Below are 23,352 nucleotides of genomic sequence, written 5' to 3'. Positions count from 1 at the left end.
AAGCAACACTGGGTCTTAACTTTTCAAGGGCAAATTTGGCTTGTTGCTCCTGAAACCTGAGGCTGTTTCAAAAGCAGCTGAGCATATGAAGCTGCCTTCTGTTAAGTTGCTCAGCCAGTCCATCTAGACCACTCTATTCTGATGAGCATCACCTTTCCTGGGACCTACGGGTCTTTCTGAGGAACAGCCTGGATCCTTTGCCTCTCCGTACAGCTGCCCTGTAAAGTGAGTTACCAGAACTACAGCCTGGGTCCTCTTCCTGGCAGTGGAGTAGTCTCAAGGTTTGGACTGGCCCTGCTCAGCCTGGTTTGCCATTGGTCACTTCTAGACAGGATGGACTATAAAATACTTCCTGTTTGGTCTGGGTGCTTGCCTGAGTGGCGAGACCATCCTGGCTCTGGTGTATTCCTATGCATTCTTTGATTCTGACTCCTGGATTGGTCCCTCAGCTCTGACCCCCTGGCACAACTCTTGTCTCCCCTCTGACATCTGCCTATACTTCATCCCTGGTGGATTCCCAGAACTGCTCTCCAAACTCCTTTTCAATTGGCTATACCAGGGACCGAAGCTAGAACCTTCTATGTACAACACTTGCGTTCTGCTACTAAATGATGCACCATCCTCAATAATATATGAAGTTGCCTTAGACTAAAAGAGACCGTTATTAGTTCCAGCCCGTGGTTATCCACTACGACTGTCGGCAGTTCTCCAGAGGACGTTCCCATCACTTGCTAACTGAGATCCTTTCAACGGTGGCGATGCTTGCAACCTTCTCCAATCAAGGCACATCTTTGATCATCCAGCTATGATTTATGGTGCAGGATAGAAAACGCCCCACAATTCCTGCAAGGCATGCATGTGTGCAAATCTTTGAAGAGACTTTAAAGGGCTCTTGGGATCATGGGAACAGAGAAAGCTGCCTTAGGCAGTGTCAGTCCATTGGTCTATCTAGGCCAATGTCATCAACAGTCATTGGCAGCAACGGCTCTCCAGGACTTCTCCAGGCAGGATTCTTCCCTACTTCTGCCTGGAGATGCTGCCTTGACTTGAACTTGAGACCTTCTGCATGCAAAGCAAGGGGTCTCTGTCACTGAACCTTAGGCCACGATCCACTAGGTGCAAAAGCAAGGAAAACCCCGTGCGGGAGTAAAAAGAAGCCAAAGGCAAAGGTATAAAAGAATAAATCTGATAGGATCCTTTTAGAAAGAGAGGCCAGATGGATTATCAGGCTCAATACTATCAGCCCATCCGGCCTCAATGAGTCTTTGGAATTATCGGCACTGTTATAAGAAACATTTGTTTCCAATTAGTTGTCAAGGTCTCTTTTCCCTCCCTATAAATCTCACCTCCTTTAGTATGTTAGTCTAGCAGCGTTCTGCAGACAACTTAACGAACTCTGTAAGTAAACTCTGATGTTTGCATTTGTAACGTAGATATTTACTCCTGGTTGGTATATTTTTGTATATATACTTTAATTAACTGAATGATGATGTATTACACCTTTTGATTACAATTTGTATGTCTGGATATACATAAGTTTTTAAAAGTATTTTTAAGGTACATAAACTTGTAAAACGCCTCTAATTGTAAATATTATGATTCAAAGGACTTTTTTTATTTATTTTTTAGATAACAGCCCTGAGGAAGAGCGTAGTTTGCGTTCGAAATGCGTAGGCGGCACCTTGGCACTGTAAATAAACTTTTGTAAATATTCCGTTTTGAAGATTGCCTGGTTCTACCTTTGCCTTTGGCTTCTTTTTACTCCCACACGATCCACTAGGACCTGCGATCTTGCAGAACTCCCATTCATGCTTCTGATGCTTGACTGGGAAACGTCTCACTCTGTTTTGCCTAATGCTTCCAGAAGAATTTTCTCTCCAGGTTATTACTTATCTACCCAGTTATAGCTAGTAGGGATGTGCTCCGCTTCTAATCGGACCGGAGAAGCAGGAGCGGAGCGGGGGGCTTCGCCTGCCCTTAAGGCGGAGGCGAAGAGGATTGGGGGGCCGGCGGAGCATGGCGGAGAAGATCGAGGTGAAGGCGGATCCTTCGCCTCGATCCGGAGCTCCGCCGGAAAGGTAAGTGGGGTTTACCGGGCCCTGCCGCTGTCGCCCATGCGGCGACGGCGGCAGGGCCTGGTAACGCCCCCCCGCCCTCCTCTCCCTTACCTGCCTCCGTCCGCGGTCCGTCAGCATCTTCAATTGAGCCCGCGGTTCCACCAGGAAGTCTGGGCCGCGGCCCAGACTTCCTGGTGGAACTGCAGGCTCAACTGAAGACGGCAACGGACCACGGACGGAGGCAGGTAAGGTCCCCCTCTCCCTTGGTCCTTTACCGGGCTCTGCCGCTGGGACTGCCTTGAGTCTTGGCATGCGTATGTATCCCTGGACAAGCTATCATGGTGGCGGGTTTGAGGTTTCTAAAGTGCAAATTGACGGAGCTATGGAAAGGGGTGTGAATGGGGTGCCCGGTTTTCATAAATTCCCCAAAAATCAGGGGATGATGGGACTGCCTTGAGTCTTGGCATGCGTGTGCACCCCTGGATAAGCTTTCATGGTGGCGAGTTTGAGATTTTTAACGTGCAAATTGACGGAGCTATGGAAAGGGGTGTGAATGGGGTGCCCGGTTTTCATAAATTCCCCAAAAATCAGGGGATGATGGGATTGCCTTGAGTCTTGGCATCCGTGTGTATACCTCCATGAGGTGTCATGGTACCAAACTTGAGGTTTCTAAATTTAACAGAAAAAAAAGTTGTATACTTTTTTAGCTTAATGCAAGCCTATGGGGGGGGGGGAACGGAGCTCCGATCCGGATCCGGAGCTCCGAGCGGAGCGGAGCGGGGGCGGGGCGGAGCGGCCCGATCCGCAAATCGCGGATCTGGAAGTGAAGCGGAGCGGGGGGTCCGTGCACACCCCTAATAGCTAGCCAATGCTAACACAAAGGCACCACTGTGATTGCTTACCTAGAATTTCAATTTAGACTGTCCTTTTTCTGTTTTAAATAACACAATAGGAGAAAGAAAAAAAGGGGGGGGAAGAAAAGAAATAACCTTGGGTGGTAAAGGACAAGAACTAGTAACTGGAAGTCCCCCAGCACAAGTCTCCTCGGTAAATAGCCACTGTACATGCCAGTCTCTCCACCTGATCTTGTGGCCTGCTTTGTTTTACCCTGATCTCATGGCCAGCTTTGTCCTCCAGCACAAGTCTCCTTGAAATAAATAGCCACTGTGCAAGAACATGGGGAATTGTGTTCCTAGTTGCCATATATTTCTGGATGCCTTATTCTTGTGACAATAACGCCACAATTCAATGTGTGTTCTTGAGTATCCTAACACAAACTCAAACTTACATCAAAGTTGTCAACTGATGGAGAAGTCACAGCAATATCTGTTGTCCTGTAAAATGAGGGAGAGGAAGAGGAGGATGAAGAGGAAGGTTAAGAGCTTATAGGTACATGCTAGTCTCTCCACCATCATCCTGATCTCGTGGCCTGCTTTGTTTTACAAACTGTATTTTATTAGTCTTTCTAGCCAAGTTTAAATCCTCCACTAACACTTCTCCTCATGACCCACCTCCCTTCAAATCCTTCCTCAAAGCCCAACTTCACCATGATGTCAGTGGTGGCAGGTGACTCTGATGTCAGTCGGGTGATGAATCATAGAATCTTAGAATAGTAGTGTTGGAAGGAGCCTCTAAGGCCATCAAATCCAACCCCCTGCTCAATGCAGGAATCCACCCTAAAGCATCCCTGACAGAGGGCTGTCCAGCTGCCTCTTGAAAGCCTCTAGGGTGGGAGAGCCCACAACCTCCCTAGGTCACTGGTTCCATTGTCATACTCCTCTAACAGTCAGGAAGTTTTTCCTGATGGCCAGCCGGAATCTGGCTTCCTTTAACTTGAGCCCGTTATTCCGTGTCCTGCACTCTGGGAGGATCGAGAAGAGATCCTGGCCCTCCTCTGTGGGACAACCTTTCAAGTATCTGAAGAATGCTATCATGTCTCCCCTCAATCTTCTCTTATCCAGGCTCAACATGCCCAGTTCTTTCAGTCTCTCTTCATAGGGCTTTGTTTCCAGACCCCTTTGGGTTTCAGTTAGAACCAGTCAGAAGTCTAAAGGAGCTATCCAAGAGGCAAAGCACTATGGATAACTCCTTTAGAGTTCAGACTGGCTCTGGCTGAAACCCGGAGCAGATTAATGGCCCCACTGACATCAGAGCCACCAGCTTCTACTGCATGAAGTCTGAGACTTAACCTCTTAGTCTTCATCCCTGACTGAGTGGCAGCCTAAGAGTGGCCAAAGAGAAGAGAAGAGAAGAGAAGAGAAGCACCATTTGCTCATGTGAATCATGAGTATTCTGGCCAGTGTAGATTGTATGTCTACGTAAGCACCTAGAATTGCCAGCAAAGTTTCATATAAAGTGACACGTGAAGAGAACTTATAATTTTCTCTTCAGGCAAAACAGCCCAGAACTTTTAAGGGAAGCCAAACATATTTTAATTGAACTATTTCTCATACCTGTGTCTCACAACCCTACAACAAGGCCTTGAAACTTATATATGAAAACAGACATGGGAAAAACCAAGGTTTTTGAAGAAGATGGCCAGTCCAGTACCTGCCCTCTCCTGATTCGAAGGAGACAAACAGCTTTTCATCTTCCACTGAAAACTTACAGTCCCATTTCTGGACCTGCAATTGGACAATAGAAGGGAGTTCCAATGAGCAAATTGGCCTCCAAAATGACTAAGGATTATCCCAGGCAAATGGAGGGATCATCCCTGCCTGCTCCCGGGATCCCTGTGTGTCATTTGGATGCACAGGGATGATCCTGGGATGATCCCGGGATATAGGCTTGGTCTAGCCATGGCCTCAGTGACATGGTCATTTTCCCCAACCCCTATCCCACCCCCATGCGGTGGGAACATGAGCTGCCATTTCCCTGCGTCTTGTTGTATACCAACTTAAAACTGGAATGCAGTGTCATTTTCATGGATTTGAACATCTGAATGCCAGATTTCAAAGCTTTTCAAGGTTAGTCCACTCTTGGGAATGGGGTGGAAAAGGGGATAAGGGTGAAGAGCAATTCCACTCATCCCTGCCATCACTGAAAAAATTGCCATGGGCAGAACAAGCTATGGGATCAGGCCTCTGTTTTTCAGGTCCTTCTCCCTATAGCTCCAAACCCCAACACCACCGCATCCAGGCCCATGAGAAGATGCTACCGAAATGCCCCTCCCTCCCCCACCCAGAAGCAGGAGAGGGGGGGAGAGGGGGAGGTTTACTCATTACCCTGCCTTCCAAACCCAGCTCTTGTCGGGGTTGGGGGGTAGTGATACATGAAATTCACCCCCTCCAAATTTCTCCCCAGACATGTGTTTCCATTCCAAATTGATTGGCTGATATCATTCCAGACCTTAGAGAGTCTCCAAAGTGTGCACTACTGCACTCAGGTTCTTTGCATCTTTTCTTGTTGCTGGGTAGTTTTTTGTTTTGTTTGTTTGTTTTTGAGATTCTTCACCCTTGATTCTCTCTTGCACTTCCACGGTATTGTGGTGTTGCAAAAAAACTACATGTATAGCTTCAGTGCTGACATTCCAATGAGCCCCTGAGAAGGATTTGGCATTTGTTTGGTGGTGAATCTCTAAGCATCATCCTGTTACTAGTTGCTGTAGGGGAAGTCATACAATTCTTGCACAAATCCCCAAATGAAAATGTTTCAGTGCAACAAAAGGCAGCTGGACAAGCATCTGTCAGGGATGCTTTAAGGTGGATTCCTGCATTGAGCAGGGGGTTGGACTCGATGGCCTTAGAGGCCCCTTCCAACTCTGCTATTCTAGGATTCTAGGATTCTAATTCATGGCACCTTTGCCAACGAAGTTGAGTGAGTGTACACTGTGCAGCACATGGTATGTTATCAACCAAAGCATTGCGCTCTTTCATCTTTGCCTGTATCCCTGAAGACGTACCACTCATATTGCTCCAGTGTCATAGCTTTGGAAACAATGAAGTCTCGTGTCTATCCCATTTTAGGTGAGAAAAAATGGCTAGGTACAAATTGTATTTCTGCCCTATGTGGACAGTGATGCTCATTACGGGCAGGAAATGTGTAACTGTTCTGCTGTGTAGCATGAAGCATGTCGGCTGCCAGCTGATCTTCCTGTGAGGCATCCATCACTGAAACAGCAGACCCACATCCTGGATCTCATCAACAAGGGCTGAGGAAGGCAAGGAGCCAGCAATGCAATGACCTCATGGGAAATATTCTTTGACAGGAAGCATTGAAAGCCATACTGCTAAAGGGCATTTTCACACATTACACGTTGAAAGCATGTCCCCCCCTTTTTTTTTTTAATAGAAAGGCTTTATTTATTATATCCCTCCAAGGGGCTCAAGACAGAGGAGCTACATGGGTTTCCCTTCCATGCCGTCCTCCTCACACCAATTGCCCTGTGAGGAAGATCAGGCTGAAAGACTGACTGGCCCAAAGTCATCAACTGAGCTTAGTGGCTCAGCTGGCCAACGGAGGGCCTAAAGAACAGGAGGTCTTATGAGCCGAATCGGGCCCTGAGGTTGGGCGGGTTCCAGCTGCCCAGCCCCACTCTCTCGCCTCAGAGATTGTCAGTGGAACTTCTCCCTCCAAGACAACGGCCAAAGGACCATATGGGGTGAGGACCGGAGTTGCTGCTTCAATAACACTAGTATCATATGGGCACCACCTAGTTATTTCTATTCCTGTACTACACTACATTTGAGTGTGACTTTATTGTGGGAAGTTTTATAAGGACACGGAATAACGGGCTCAAGTTAAAGGAAGCCAGATTCTGTCTGGACAGCAGGAAGTTACGGGATTAAGTATAAATTGGTTAAAATCAGAACTAATGATATTTAATTATACTAAAAAAGAAGAGAAAGATTGGGAAGGTAAGGAGAAGGAAATGAGAGTTAAAGATCAGTTTAAATATTTGGGAATTATAATTACAAAAAAATTAGAGAATTTAGAAAAGGAAAACTTAAATAAGCTGAAAAAGGAAGTTTTAGATAAACTAGAAAAATATAAAAGGTTGAATTTATCATGGTTCAGAAGAATAGCATTAGTAAAAATGAAAATATTACCAAAGATTAATTTTATTTTCAGAATGTTACCAATAAGTATATCAGAAACGGAGATAAAAAGTTGGCAAAATTTTATAAATAATTATAGTAATGGGGATAGGAAAGCGAGAATAAACAAAAATAGATGGTACTTAGCACAAAAGAAAGGAGGATTGGGACTCCCAAATATAAAATTAAATTATGTAGCCAATAGGTTAAGACACATAGTAGAAGGCATGATAGAAGTAGGAGATTTGAGTTGGATGGAGGATAAAACAAGAATGGAAAAAGATTGGAATTTGGAAAATATATTTTTTAAAGAAGGCAATAAAAAATGGGGGGAAGAAATAGGAAACCCTCTTTTAAGGTTTCACTGGGAAATATGGCGAACGTATAAAAAGGAGTTACTCTCGAGTATATCTCCATGAACATGTTAAGGATAATGTTAAGGAATTTCCCAGGGAATTTAAAGGATAGCTTGAGTAAAATTTTAATAGAGGAAAATAGAATGAGATTAAAAAATTGGTTAAGCGAGATGAGCATTCGTGAAAAATTAGAAGAGGTGTTAAAGGGGAAGAACTTAACCTGGGGGGAATCCGCACGTCGTACCGAGACCGCTTCTAAGTGACCCCAGTGCGACGTGAAAGCGATCGTGTACCTTGCCTTTGGAAGAGCCGAGGAAGAGACATCCATGCCGCTGCCGCCACCGCCACCCACAGACCTCCTCGCTGGCTGGGACGGAGAGCTCAGGGGAAGAAGGCGGGGTGGAGAACTTCTGCTCTCAACCCCGCCTTCTTTCTCCGAGCTCTCCTCGCCGGCTGGCGAGGAGGGAGTTGGGCTTCTTCCTTGTTTCTTTTACAAGCAAGTTAGACGATCGTTTTCGGGGTGCACTGGGGTCGCATAGAAGCGCTCTGGGTACGACGTGCGGATCCCCCCCGGTTAAATTATTGGCAATTGGAACAATGGATGAAAAAATGGTTAAGAGATAATGGTGAATGTAGAGAACTGACAAAATTTGAGGAGCTGATTGTAAAAAAAGAAAAGGAAAAGGGAGAAAATAAAGGGATAAAAGGTTTAACGAGTGGAATATATAGAATACTAGTTGGGAAGGGGGAGGCAGTAAGTATGGGTAAGATGGTCTGGGAAACTGACTTGAAGGTACAGATAGGGCAACAGAGTTGGGAGGGAATATGGAGACAAAGAGTGTTGAGAAACATGTCGGTGAGAATTAAAGAAAATTATTATAAAATTATATGGAGGTGGTATCTAACCCCAGTGAGATTAAATAAAATAAATAAGCTGTATTCAGCAAATTGTTGGGGAGGTTGTGGGAAAAAAGGAACGTATTTACATATGTGGTGGGAATGCAAATATGTACAAAAATTGTGGGAAATGGTGTTTAACGAGATAAAAGAAATTGTTGGAATGGAGATTGAAGACACACCTAGTGTGGCATTACTATCATTATATGGAGATTTAAAGTATAATAAGGAAATTAAAGAATTGATAACAAATTTGCTGACAGCAGCGAGATTAATTATATCTAGGAAATGGAAGGTCCAAGGAGATTATCGTATTGAAGAATGGTATAAGGAAATTTGGGATATTGCCATTAATGATAAATTGACATGTAATATAAAAGTAAGAAGAGGCATAACAAATACGAATGAATTTGAGGGAATCTGGAAACAGTTCCTGGTCTATGTGTTCTCTAAGGGAAGTGAGAAACCACCACCAGAAGAAGTAATGAGATTTTGGAAGCAGGAATAGATCCCAAAGGGTGAAGGGGAGCAATTGTATTGTATTGTATTGTTTGATTATGAATATTGATAAATTACAAATGTTAACAGTTGAGCAAATTTATGTCATATTTTTTTCTTTCCTTTTGATTGATTGTTTTAATGTGAAGTTGGTGTATTTTAATTTGTGTTAATAAAAAACTTTTTTTTTTGGAAAAAAAGGAAAAACTTCCTGACTGTTAGAGCAGTACGACAATGGAATCAGTGACCTAGGGAGGTTGTGGGCTCTCCCACACTAGAGGCCTTGAAGAGGCAGCTGGACAACCCTCTGTCAGGGATGCTTTAGGGTGGATTCCTGGATCGATGGCCTTGTAGGCCCCTTCCAACTCTGCTATTCTATGATTCCATGATTCTATGATAAGGAATTAGCTAGATCTACTGTAAAGTCCGGGGGAGAGGAAGGGAGACCTCGTGTTGTGAATAATGCGAGATCTCGCCCCCATTTACACGTAAGGCGCGACGACCTCAAGAAGGGAGGCGTTGCGGCTACCTTTTTTTTTTAAAAGGGCTGGCAGTGCATGAGTCCTCAAGCGACTCAAGGTAAGGGTTTTTTCCCCGCTCCACTCACCCTAGACCTGGTGGGCGCAGCGCTCCTCAGGAGTGCCGCACCCCATGCGTAGCTCCCAGCTCCGCGCGAGTAATCACACGGAGTGGGGTCAAGACACGGAAATGGGCTACATGCTCAGCCCAAGACCGCGGAAAAAGCGGGGCCAAAGAGTAGGGCTATATCCTGGAGCAAGGGAGGGATCATCCCTTCCTGATCCCGGGATCCCCTGTGCGTTAGCTGGATGCACAGGGACAATCCTGGGTAACACCCCGGGATATCAGGAAAAACTTCCTGACTGTTAGAGCAGTACGACAATGGAATCAGCTACCTAGGGAGGTTGTGGGCTCTCCCACACTAGAGGCCTTCAAGAGGCAGCTGGACAACCCTCTGTCAGGGATGCTTTAGGGTGGATTCCTGCATTGAGCAGGGGGTTGGACTCGACGGCCTTGTAGGCCCCTTCCAACTCTGCTATTCTATGATTCTATGATATAGCCTGGTCGAGCTAAGGCCTAAGTCATGTCTGAGAGCCTCTTGGGCGACGCAGTGTCATATATTTTAGATAAGCAGCATAAAACTTGTTTGTTTTTATAAAAATGAGAGCTGGGTTTCTCAGAAACCTGACTTTGTCACTCAGGCAGAATCACAGAATATCCACAGCCTGCCTGCAAGTATTTAAGTCACCATTCTGCAGGAGGGGGGGTGTTTCGTGCTCAAGTTTCATGCGCTGCTGTGTACGGCTGGATGGCTCTTGTCTAAATCTGGAATTCTGTGTTTATGCCTGTTTGTAATAGGCAGTGGACCCAATCCTGCTGTGACCCATTCAAGATCAACAAAGTGCAAAATGAGCCTCAATGGAGAAAAGAGACCAGAGCAGTGGATGTGCAATGTACATTCCCTGATATGGACATGAATAGGAATTTTGCTTCAAGCCAAAATCTATCAAGTTTCCCAAAATACTAACACACGTTTTGGAAATATGCAGTCCGCATTTAAAACAAACAAACAAACAAACCCTTTTGCTTCATTCCCCTTAGCTACTTCTGATGCCAACAGCTGAACAATTCACACGCATGCACACTCCAGAAAGCTCAAATTCATCCCAAACTCACTCAGAATTCACAAATCAAATTTTGAAATCCAACATTTCTGTCTGCATATTTGAAATGGGTGAAGAGACAATCGTTGTCTCTTTGCTTTGCACTTGGGGCCCCATCATGTGTGAAGGTTAGCTAGGGCAAGGGAGACAGGAAGGTGGTGTGAGTGAAGCATGTTAAGTCCTGTTAGTCTCTGGCAAGGAGAGGTATATTATGTGTACCATGTCCAGGGTAAGGAGAGGTTCATTCTCTGGATCTGTTGAGAAGACTACTGTGGAAAGGACGTCCAAAGTGCTTTCCTCGTCTCCCAAGGAAAATGTGGGAGTTCCTTTGGGTCTTATTTCAGCCTTCACTTGTTTTGAGGGAGGCAGCACACCTACAAGCTGAGGAAAGGCAGAATGCAATTAAAACCAGTGATATACGGTAGGAGACCTCTTGGTCTTCGTCTCCGGAGCTCCATTTCTCCTCCTCTATTTATTTATTACCATTACTGATCTTTATTTATTGCTGATCTCATCTTTGCCAAGGCCCTTTGCTTGGGGGGTGGGGGGGGGAGAGAGATGACAAAATGTTAAAGAATAATGCAAAGTACTTCTGAGTATGTACCAAGTGCTATGCTCTCACCACGAACCAGCTGTCACTTGCCCCAGCACAATTATAGGCCTGAAGAGGACCAATTCTTGGAGCTTCTCGTTTTAAAAAAACCAAAGCGCTGCCGTTATCACCCTGGACTGCGTTCAGAGAACACAAGCCACATTCCATTTTTTGAAATATACTATTTAAGTAGGGTGGCCATATGAAAAGGAGAACAGGGCTCCTGTATCATTAACAGTTGCATAGAAAAGGGAATTTCAGCAGGTGTCGTTTGTATACATGGAGAACCTGGTGAAATTCCAGCTTCGTCACACCAGTTAAAGCTGCAGGAGCTATACTAGAGTGACCAGATTTAAAAGAGGGCAGGGCTCCTATAGCTTTAACTGTTGTGAAGAAGACAGAATTTCATCAGGTTCTCCATATATTCAAATGACACCTGCTGAAATTCCCTTTTCTATGCAACTGTTAAAGATACAGGAGCCCTGTCCTCCTTTTCATAGGGTCACCCTAACTTAAGCCTGTATTTCCTGGCTGCGTTTCTAAACTGTTGCCTGACATCAAGCTGGTAGTCTGTGCTGGACCCTGGTTTTTTCCCTAGATAAATTTAAGACTGACATCTAATTAAGAAATATTTGGTCCTCTAATTATATGAATGACTACTGATAAAACAATCAATTAAAATGCTATAAGTACGCATTCAATTCAAAACATAATTCTTCCTTTATTTTTGGAACATTGACATTAACAGGCTATTGTTTTTACCCCAAACTAAGAGTCCAGCGATACTTAGGTCTCATTCTGAAAGCAGGACTAGGGCTGATGCAAACGCCCCTCCAAACAGTACCATTTTTAACATGTCTGAATGATCAGGCTCTCAGTGGCTACTAGTCGAGATGGCTACATGCTCCCTCCAGGACCAGAGGTCACATGCCTCTGAATACCAGTGGATGGTGAAGAGTGGGAAGGGACCACCAATTGCTGGGGAATCCTACAGGCAAGTTCTCATGCTTGTGGGAATCCCGGAGGTATTTGGGGCCTGGTGCTCTTATTAAACGGAGGTTTAGCTCGGTGCTCGCCCCGGGCTCGCCCCTGTGCATCCAGATGACGCACAGGGGATCCCGGGATCAGGCAGGGGTGAAACCTCCCTGGGCGTGGGGTAAATGAAATCCCATTTAGCCCGGTTTTTCCCACAGTCCCGGCCTCAGTTCGGGCTGAGGCCAGGACTGCGGGCGTGTGGACCGTTCCACCGCTTTTCCCGGCTACCGCACTTCCACGCGAGTAGCCAGGAAAAGCAGCGGATGGGCCACAGTGCTCCTGCCCCCTTCCCCTGATTCCCCCCCACGACCTCCCCTGGCCTCCGATCCCCCCTGTCCCCACGTCCATGTCTCACACGCACACCCGTCCCTACCTCCTCTGTTCTGCCACCGCCAGCCACCACTGTCCCCAGCTGGCGTTTCCTGTTTTCGACATGTCTGGCCTGCAGGACATGGTGACAGTAGGCATCACAGGCTGGACATGGCGACAACAGGAAACGCCGGCTGGGGACAGTGGCGTCGGCAGCGGGACAGAGCGGCTGGGGACATCGGCGGCATGGCAGCGGCAGGACACAGGAGGTGGGGACAGGGGGGATCGCAGGCCAGGGGAGGTCATGGGGGGGAATCGGGGGATGGGGATGGGGGGAACCATTTTTTATTTTATTTTTAAACTTACCTTTCTGGTGGTGCGCTCCTGCGCACACCGGCCCCTTTAACAAAAAAAAAAAATGGCAGATGCGATGGGGCTTCATCACGTCTGATGTGTAGATAGGCGCGACGGCCCATGCTAATTGTAGCACGGCCTTGCCGCGCCTGAAGCACCGATTTTCAGGTAGGTCTAGCAAGGCCCTTGGTCTAATCTACACCAAGCAGGATATTTCACTATGAAAGTGGTATGAAAGAGGTATATAATAGGCAGGAGCTACACCAAACAGGATATAGCGGTATGGAAGAGGTATATGGTATGTGTCAATGGATCCCAACAGTTGTCAGTGCACTTCAATCCGCCATCTCTCCCCGCCTCTCTGTCTGCTAATAACTTTGCCTCTTTTTTCAATGCTAAAATCCAAACTATCCGCTCTGATCTGGCCAGCTCTGCTCCTCTTCCAGTTCCTGTTCCTCATCTGTCAGCTCCTCCTGCAAATTTCTCTGCGTTTCCTTCGGTCTCTGCGGATGAACTGACTACAATACTGCGCTCTTCGAAGCCTTCCACTTGTTCTCGTGATCCGATTCCTTCTCGCGTCTTTATTAATCTTATTCCTGCTATCCTCCCTTCCTTGCTACATATTATTAATCTTTCTCTGTCCTCTGGTACATTTCCTTCTGCTTTTAAACATGCTACAGTCTCTCCCATTCTCAAGAAACCTACTCTTGATAGGCTATCTCTGTCTAACTACCGACCTGTCTCTTTGTTGCCCTTTGTTTCAAAGATCCTGGAGCGGGCGGTCTACTCTCGCTGTCTTGACTTTCTTTCTAGTAACTCTGCTTTGGATCCATTTCAATCTGGATTCCGTCCTCTGCATTCCACTGAAACAGACCTTACTAAGATCACCAATGATCTCCTTACTGCCAAGTCTAAAGGCCATTATTCCGTTCTTATTCTCCTTGATCTAACTGCAGCCTTTGACACGGTTGATCATGATCTTCTCTTAGATTCCCTTCATGACCTTGGATTTTGTGGCTCTGTCTATAACTGGTTTGCCTCCTATCTAGTGGGTCGCTCTTTCAGCGTGTTGACTAATGGCAGCTCGTCTTCCTCCTTTCCCCTTTCAGTAGGGGTCCCGCAAGGCTCGGTGCTTGGCCCCTTGTTGTTTTCCTTATACATGTTGCCCTTGGGCAAGCTTATTCAATCTCATGGCCTCCAATATCATCTGTACGCCGATGATACACAACTATATCTGTCATCTCCGGAACTTTCTCCTGATGTTCACGATCGTATCTCGGCATGTCTTTCAGATATCTCAGCTTGGCTGCTTCATCGTCGCTTGAAACTTAACATGGCAAAGACTGAATTGCTTGTTTTTCCTCCTAAACCTTCTCCTCATCTCTCATTCTCTCTTACTGTCAATGACGTTACGCTTACTCCGGTCAAGGAAGCTCGTAGCCTTGGCTTTATATTCGACTCCTCGCTCTCCTTTATTCCTCATATTGAGGCAGTAGCTAAATCTTGTCGATTTTTCCTGTATAATATTGCCAGGATTCGATCATTTTTGTCTGTCTCTTCTGCCAAGACGCTTGTTCATGCACTGGTTATTTCACGGTTGGACTACTGCAACCTTCTTCTCTCTGGCCTTCCTTCTTCTCACATCAGTCCGTTGGTTTCTGTTCACCACTCTGCTGCTAAGATCATCTTCTTGGCTCGCCGCTCCGACCATGTTACTCCGCTTCTGAAATCTCTTCATTGGCTTCCAATTCACTTCAGAATCCAATATAAACTTCTCCTGTTGACCTTCAAAGCTTTTCACGGTCTAGCTCCTTCCTATCTCTCCTCTCTCATCTCACACTATTGCCCCGCTCGTGCTCTTCGCTCCTCTAATGCCATGTTTCTCGCCTGCCCAAGGGCCTCTACTTCCCTTGCTCGGCTTCGTCCATTTTCGTCTGCTGCCCCTTACGCCTGGAACGCTCTTCCAGAACATTTGAGAACTACAAGTTCAACCGCAGCTTTTAAAGCTCAACTAAAAACTTTTCTTTTTCCTAAAGCTTTTAAAACTTGATGTTGTGCAGACTTCTACTGTTACTTTCTACTGTTAGTTTTACCCTACCCTGTGCCTGCTTACCCTACCCTGTACCTGTTTGCATTCTCTTCCCTTCCTTATTGTTTTACTATGATTTTATTAGATTGTAAGCCTATGCGGCAGGGTCTTGCTATTTACTGTTTTACTCTGTACAGCACCATGTACATTGATGGTGCTATATAAATAAATAAATAAAAATAATAATAATAATAATAATAATAATAATACCACTATAAAGCAGTCGTGTGGCTCCTGCCTTTTTATATACTGCTTTCATACCACTTTCATAGTGCAATATCCTGCTTGGTGTAGATTAGGCCCAGGTTGGCCACTGTGGGGAAAAGAAAGTCAGACTAGATGGGCCTCTGGCCTGATCACATGCAGTTAACAGGATTCACAGCAATGTAAGAGCTTCTCCACCATGTCATTTCAGTTCACTATCCCCAAATGCTGTTCAGTAGTTTTTAGATGATTGAGTTAACTAGTTGAGAAGTTATGATTCTGTAATGAATCTGCAGCACAGTGCTGAGTAAGGAATGGTTGCAACAAACCACATTGCAGCTGCAAATCAAATGTCACTTTCATTAGTGTATCTACCCCTTACAAGTAGGGCTGTGCACCGCTTCAGATCTGAATTCTGAATCCAAAGCAGATCAGGGTGATTTGGACCTCCCTAATACAGATCTGAAGTGGTTTGGGGGAGGTCCGAACCACTCCAAAGTGATTCAGATTGGTCCAAATCAATTCAGACCAATTCAGACCCTTTTTCAAGCACATATAAACATGAAAATTGGCACCATGATAGGACTTCAGTAGGGCTTCATCTTAGCCAAGGTTGAAGCATATCAGTTCATTTCCTGATTTTTAGGATATTTTTTTAAATTTGAGGTTTTAAAATTAAGTTTTTCAAAATACAATGTCATTTTTAAAGATAAAGTGTGGAAACTCAGCACCATGGTAGGTCCTAGGTAGGGCTTTAGGTATGCCAAGGTTGAAGCATATCAATTTATCCCCTGATTTTTTAGGATTTTTTTTTTAATTTGAGGTTTTAAAATTACATTTTTCAAAATACACCATCTTTTTTAAAGATAAAGTGTGGAAACTCAGCAGCATGGTAGGTCCTATGTAGGGCTTTAGGCAGGCCAATTTTTTTAAAAAAAATACACTGTCATTTTTAAAGGTAAAGACATGTAATTTGGCAACATGATAGGTCCTAAGCAGGGCTTTAGGCATGCCAAGTGTGAAGCACAACAGTCCATCCCCTGATTTTTAGGATTTTTTTTTTACGATTTCCCCCTCAATATTACTCTCCCCATATTGCTCTCAGCCTGGTAGTGTGTATTGCAGTCAATACACAATTGGTTCTTATCTTAATGGGAAATGCATGAGTTAACTTCAAAAGACTCAAATAGGGGGCGAATAGCACTTCAGGAACAGTGTGTGCTGATCACTGATTAGATAAGACACCTGCTGAAATTGCTCTTCGCGAGTGGCCGCTGTTTCCTTGAAAAATCACATTAAAAAAAATTCATAGCGACCAAACTGCTGGATGGATCTTTCTGAAAATTTACACACATCACAAACATGACTCCATCTGTAAGGTCATTAAGTTTCATGTTTGCATCTTAAAAACTAAAAAAGTTATAGGTGTTTTATTCTCCCAATGCAAAGCTATAGGGAAAATCATCTGAATGATTCGGAGGTCCGAATCTCGTTTCGGATCCATGTCCGAGGCGGGTCGTGGGGGTCTGGATCAGTCCGAGGTGGATTGGGCCCAATTCGGAAGGTCTGAAGCAGATCCGGAGGTCCGTGCACAGCCCTACTTACAAGTCAACCTATTCCTTCCTTTCTTCCTTCAGAGTGACAGGATGCACTCTTTGCTCTACCAGGCCCCTAAACAAGAATGTTGCAAGTCAACCAGTAGCAAGGACTCACCGATGGCATCATTTCTGCCAGCTTGTCTGTCGTTAGTGTAGGAACCTGCCAAAAAAAGATGAGAAAAACTCACATTAATATGCCTGCCCAAGACTTGAGATCTGTTCATGGAGCCCTCCTCCGCATCCCATCAACACAAGAGACATGCTGTGGTGGGACATGGGAGAGGGCTTTCTCTGTGGTGGCACCCCGGCTGTGGAGTGCCCTCCCCTTGGAGGCCTGACTGGTGCCGGCACTGTCTTCATTTCAGCGCCAAGTTAAGACATGCCTTTTTTTTATCAAAGCCATTGAGGACTAAATTCACCAAGCCTGCACAAAGAGCTCCAGAGAGGGAAAGGGGGGGGAATAGGTGTGATGGAGCCCATAGTCTTAATTGTTTTAATTGGTTTTTTTTTACTGTTTTTAAATTCTATACTGGTTTTAGCTTGATTAATGATTTAATTTGTTTTTAGCTGTGTATATTTACTGTTTTAAATTGTTTGTATGATTTTATCTGAGAGATTTGTGATATAGCACGGGATACAAATGTTTTCATTCATATATTAGAGGAAACCTGAACAGTGTGAACTTTTGAAATGAAGATAAGCACATGGGCAATGTCTCCATCAAGAGGTTGATGTGCCTTGTTGACCTTGGAAAGAAATGTGCAAATAACTGAGTTGTGAACAGATGTCACAGTGGCAGAAAATCCCAATACTGCTCAATAAAAATCATTATGAACAGAGGTAAGTTGTAATATCTTTTCAAAATATAGGAAGTAGCAAATATATATGTGCTTTTAACCTGTTGGTTGTTTTATTGTGGTTTTAATTTTTGTGAACCGCCCAGAGAGCTTCGGCTATGGGGCGGTATAAAAATGTAATAAATAAATAAATAAATAAATAATATATATATATATGTATGCAAATGACTGTCACGAGGATCAAATTTATGCCTTTTGACTCAACCATCACCCTAGACCAGTACTAGATCATAGAATCATAGAATAGCAGAGTTGGAAGGGGCCTACAAGGCCATCGAGTCCAACTCCCTGCTCAATGCTGGAATCCACCCTAAAGCATCCCTGACAGAGGGTTGTCCAGCTGCCTCTTGAAGGCCTCTAGTGTGGGAGAGCCCACAACCTCCCTAGGTCACTGGTTCCATTGTCGTACTGCTCTAACAGTCAGGAAGTTTTTCCTGCTATCCAGCTGGAATCTGGTTTCCTGTCACTTGAGCCCATTATTCCGTATTGTAAATACCTAACACAGGCGCCAACAGAAATAGTGAGACATTCCCCAGAGACAGAATGGAATTACCACCTTTACTGACAGTTTTATCATAGAGACAAAAATGGATGTGCAACCAGATTCACCACTCTGAGATCCCAGTGACATGGGGCAGGATACAAATGTCTTAATAAAAATAAATAAATCTCCGTCATCAACTTACCACAGCAATGGTAACATCACAGCTGAAGTCTTCCTGGAATAGTTTCATCAAACCATTTAGGACATTCACAGGCACAATGACTTCAGTGCTGCCTTCCTTTTTCGGTGGGAGATCCTCACTGAGTGGTGGATCATCAAGAATTTCTATCTGTTCTCCGTCGTTGGTCTCAATAATAGCCTAGAGGGGGAGGTGTGAACATTGGCCTTAGGTTTCTAAAAGCAATGCAAGACCCTAAGACAGGTTTTTGGTTTTTATTTGATGGGATGTACAACCTTGGGCATCTTGTGATTTAGTCTTCTTCCCAGGTCTCTGTGTATTCTGAGATCCTGCCCCTAATCCAAGTTCTGCATCATAGAATCATAGAATAGCAGAGTTGGAGGGGGCCTACAAGGCCATCGAGTCCAACCCCCTGCTCAATGCCCTAAAGCATCCCTGACAGATGGTTGTCCAGCTGCCTCTTGAAGGCCTCTAGTGTGGGAGAGCCCACAACCTCCCTAGGTAACTGATTCCATTGCCGTACTGCTCGAACAGTCAGGAAGTGGTAAGCTAAACTCTGCTTCAAGGAACCAAATCCTTCTGATTCATTCTGCTTCTTCTGCTAGTACACAGGGCATGAGGACCCCACCACAGGCTCATGGAACACTTAAATATTCTCAAGCCATGGCTAGACCAGGCCTATATTCCAGGATCAACCCGGGATCATCCCTATGCATCCAAATGACACACAGGGGATCCTGGAAGCAGGCAGGGACGACCTCTCCATTTGCCTGGGATAATCCTTAGGTGTAGCTAAGGCCTCAGACACCTTGATAGGTCCTAGGTAGGGCTTTAGGTATGCCAAGGTTGAAGCATATCAATTTATCCCCTATTTTTTAGGAATTTTTTTAAATTTGAGGTTTTAAAATTACATTTTTCAAAATACAATATCTTTTTTAAAGATAAAGTGTGGAAACTCAGCACCATGATAGGTCCTATGTAGGGCTTTAGGCAGGCCAATTTTTTTTTAAAAAAAATACACTACCATTTTTAAAGGTAAAGACATGTAATTTGGCAACATGATAAGTCCTAAGCAGGGCTTTAGGCATGCCAAGTGTGAAGCACAACAGTTCATGCCCTGATTTTTAGGAATTTTTTTAAAGATTTCCCCCTCAATACTACACTCCCCATATTGCTCCCAGCCTGGTATTGTTTATCGCAGTCAATACACAATTGGTTCTTATCTTAATGGGAAATGCATGAGTTAACTTCAAAAGACTCAAATAGGGGGTGAATAGCACTTCAGGAACAGTGTGTGCTGATCACTGATTAGATAAGACACCTGCTGAAATTGCTCTTTGCGAGTGGCCGCTGTTTCCTTGAAAAATCACATTTTTAAAAATTCATAGCGACCAAACTGCTGGATGGATCTTTCTGAAAATTTACACACATCACAAACATGACTCCATCTGTAAGGTCATCAAGTTTCATGTTTGTATCTTAAAAACTAAAAAAGTTATAGGTGTTTTATTCTCCCAATGCAAGGCTATAGGGAAAATCATCTGAATGTTTCGGAGGTCCGAATCTCGCTTCGGATCCATGTCCGAGGCTGGTCGTGGGGGTCTGGATCAGTCTGAGGTGGATTGGGCCCAATGTGTAGCTAAGGCCTCAGACAACCTTTAAGAGTGTCGGAGGAACTTTTGCTGGTCATTGTAAAATTAACAGACTTTGCCCACCCAAGACATTTTTATCCCTTTCTCATAATACTGTAATGCAATGAGGGCATCCCATGATAGTGATTGGTGGGCGATTCAGGACAGATAAAGGGAAGTCCTTCTTCACACAGCATATAGTTAAATATGGAACTCACTGCCACAAGATGTAGTGATGGCCACCAATTTGGATGGCTTTAAAAGAGGGATGGATAAATTCCCAGAGGAGAAAGCTATCCATCGCTGCTAGCCTTGATGGTTGTGTGCCACCTCCAGTATTCGAGGCAGCTCGCCCATGTACACCAGCTGCTGGGGGAACGCATGTGTGCAGGGCATTCATGTCTGGTTTGTGCATTTCCTGTGGGCAGCTGGTGGGTCACTGTGTGAACAGAATGCTAGACTAAATAGACCCTCGGTTGTATTCATCATGGCTCTTCCTATGTTTTTATATTCTTAAGGTCACATGAAATATAATTCTGCATCTGCCAAGTAAAATAAGGTCCAAATGGCACACAGCACCTCTGGCAAGAATACGCTTGCTTTTTCTCTCACACACACACTGATGCACATACTAGCAGAGCCGCCCACACTTACCTTGAAAGGCATGCCAATGTAGTCCCCTGTTATTTCTGGTTCGCCATTTGTGGCGTAGCGGCATTTGCCCTTTTCGCCAACAGAGTATTGTTCTGTGAAAGGACATGGATAATTATTTGCAACATCTCACCGTGCAAATGGCCATGGTTGGTATAATGATGGCCTTCAAGCCTTGGTGTGCGCTTTCTCGAGGCCTTTGGCCATCTGGCCGCTCTCAGAAACTAGGGGTGTCAGAGAAATCCATTTGGAGTTTGATGGAGTTTGACACGGACTCCATTTCAGCTCCTGCCTTGGAACCCACTTGATTTGCATTTTCCAGGAATTTTGTACTTATTGTGGGGGAGGGGGCGGTTCTGCAATTTGTGCAAATTTCTAAGCAATTTGTACAAATTACAGCCAAATGTGTGTAAATACACAAAAAAGTTCCCAGAGTTTGAAAAACATCCTGCAGCTTGGCTCACGGATGCAAAGCAAGACATACAAACTGCAAAACTCCATCAAGACGAAAAGATTTCCCAGCAATAGACATCCCCTATCGAAACAGGATGCCGCAGGACCAAATGGAGCTTTGCTGTGAACCTGCAAGGGAGAATTCATAGGCTCTTAGCTGCTGCAATGGCAGAATAATTGCATTGATGAATACATCTGACTTAACAGCTTGCAGAGTGTGAAGGAACAGAGCTGTCTTCTATGTTTGCATTTCGCTTGGGTTTTTGAATAATATGGGGTTAAATCTTTTTTTGTGCTGGAAAGTTTCAGCCAAGAGATCAAAAGTTTAATTAGGTTATAGGAATCATGATGTTTGCTCAGGAAGCCCAAGGCTTTCAGGAGGTTTTAATGAGATTATAGAAGTCAGGACGTCTACTCAGAAGGACAAAAAGATGTTTTCAGGAGGTCTTTCCCTTCTGCAAATTGAACAGGGTGTCACTGGCAAGGGCCTTTCTCTTGGTCCCACCACCATCATGTGGGATGGTGGTGGGACCACCATTTACCTGGTGGGGACACAGCAGAGGGCCTTCTCGGTGGCTGCTCCAAGGCTCTGAAACTCCCTTCCCAGAGAAGCTAGACTGGCTCCCTCCTTGCTATGCTTCTGGAAGCAAGCAAAAACTTTTTTTGTTCCAGCAGGAGTTTGGGCGATAGTCTGGACTTCTGTTTATGCATTGGACTTTTTTTTAAAAAAAATGTTGTTTAAAAAGTTTTAAAATTACAGCAGGTTTAATTATACCTTTTTTAACTTTTGTATATTTCTATTTATGTTTGATTGTATATGTTTTTATTTTGCAAAGCTGTCTTGAGTGTCGGTATTGGGGAAAAAGGTGAGATGATGATGATGATGATGATGATGATGATGATGATGATGATGATGATGTCAGATGCAGGGCTAATGTGCCTGAACTGCTAGCGTAAGCTAGACGAGGCAAAATCTCCACATGATGCACAGGAGATCCCGGGATCAGGGAGGGATGATTCTCTCCCTTGCCCCGGGATCTCGCCCTACCCTTTAAGCCTGTTTTTTCTGTGGTCCCGGGCTGAGCCTGAGACAGCGGAATTTGTGGCTGGGCGTCGTGGTTGTCCCGGTTCCTCACAGTTACTTGCGAGGAGCCAGGACCTGCGCACAGGGCGCAGAGCTCCTCAGAAGCACCACACCCATTGGAGGTGGGGTGGGGGGAGCAAGGAATTTTTTTTTTAAAGAAAAACCCTTACTTTTGCGCACGAGCACTCATGCGCATCTTCCCCTTTAAGAAAAAAACCCAAAATGGTGGGCGCGACGCCTCTCCCTCTGAGACTGTCACGCACCATGTGTGAACAGTGGGGGAGATTTCACGATAAAAATAACGCGAGACCTTCACTCCTCTGTCCCACTAGAATGGTAGGTCTACCTAAGGCCTTAGCATACATTTAGTTTAAGCTAAATGAATGTACATGTTCACCATTGATTTCTCAGTTCTTGTATTCTCCATGGTTTCCATCAGGCCCAGTGCTACCATAGAGGCCACTCAGGTGGCCGCCTAGAGCGCCAAGCTAAGAGGGTTGCTGGGCACAGCGCGGCACTCACGCGCATTGTTGGCTGTGAGCCGGCCCGGCCCGAGGATTCAGCTGGGCCTGGGCGGGCGAGACGGCGCCCCGTGCCTGCCCAGCCGAAGCAAAGCCAGGGACGCTGGGGTGGGGCGGCTCCATGTTCGGACTTCGGGAATGCGCCCAGAAGAGAGAGAGAGAGAGAGAGAGAATGTATGGGCGAATGGGGTGCATGGGGTCTTTGAGTGAATGCATGTGTCCATGCGTGTGTTTGTTTGGAGTGAGTGATGCTGAGTGTGTGTGTGCGCACGTGTGTGAGTTGCGGGGGGATGATTTGGAGGTGATATTCCTATTAAATCATGCATTTTAGACCCATAGACGTTCCTTTCCAATTTGTTTGCTATAATTGGCATGACGTATTTCTTGCACTTAAAAATAAATTTAGCAGTTTCAAGTTTTGTGCTTCTTATTTTTTCCAAAAAACATATGTTCTTAAAAATCAAAGTTGGCATTTTGGGGGAGGGGCGAAAGTAGCTCACCTTGCCTAGGGCGCAAAATAGTCTGGCTCCGGCCCTGGTTTCCATTCAAGAAATGTTTCCTGAAAGAGAGCTTCCTAGAGAATACGCTGAATCCTCTGCACTGTGCATGCATTCCTTGACAGGTAAGTCAAGGATTCCCCGAAGGTAGAAAGCTTGGGAACCATGAACTTGGATATATATTTACATGCTAATTCTCAGAAACTAGCCGTGCACAGCAGAATGAATGGGGCCTTGCATTCACAAAGCTCGTCATCTTAGTCCAACT

The 23,352-nt window shown here is 45.0% G+C and overlaps 1 protein-coding gene across 1 annotated transcript in view; it reads right to left on the bottom strand.

The window, feature by feature from the left end:
- Positions 1-23,352, bottom strand: part of BPIFB6 (BPI fold containing family B member 6) — a 42,389-nt gene that overhangs the window by 6,373 nt on the left and 12,664 nt on the right. The window contains exons 6-8 of the mRNA XM_063144422.1: positions 20,533-20,624; positions 18,251-18,427; positions 16,823-16,867 (exon numbers count right to left, since the gene is read on the bottom strand). Of these exons, the coding sequence (XP_063000492.1) occupies positions 16,823-16,867; positions 18,251-18,427; positions 20,533-20,624 (314 nt within the window). The remainder of the gene's footprint in view (positions 1-16,822; positions 16,868-18,250; positions 18,428-20,532; positions 20,625-23,352) is intronic.

This window comes from Elgaria multicarinata, chromosome 1 (assembly GCF_023053635.1).
Source record: "Elgaria multicarinata webbii isolate HBS135686 ecotype San Diego chromosome 1, rElgMul1.1.pri, whole genome shotgun sequence".
Lineage (NCBI taxonomy): Eukaryota > Metazoa > Chordata > Lepidosauria > Squamata > Anguidae > Elgaria > Elgaria multicarinata.
The sequence above is the reverse complement of the archived record's forward strand: the minus strand, read 5'-3'. Positions and strand labels throughout refer to the sequence as shown.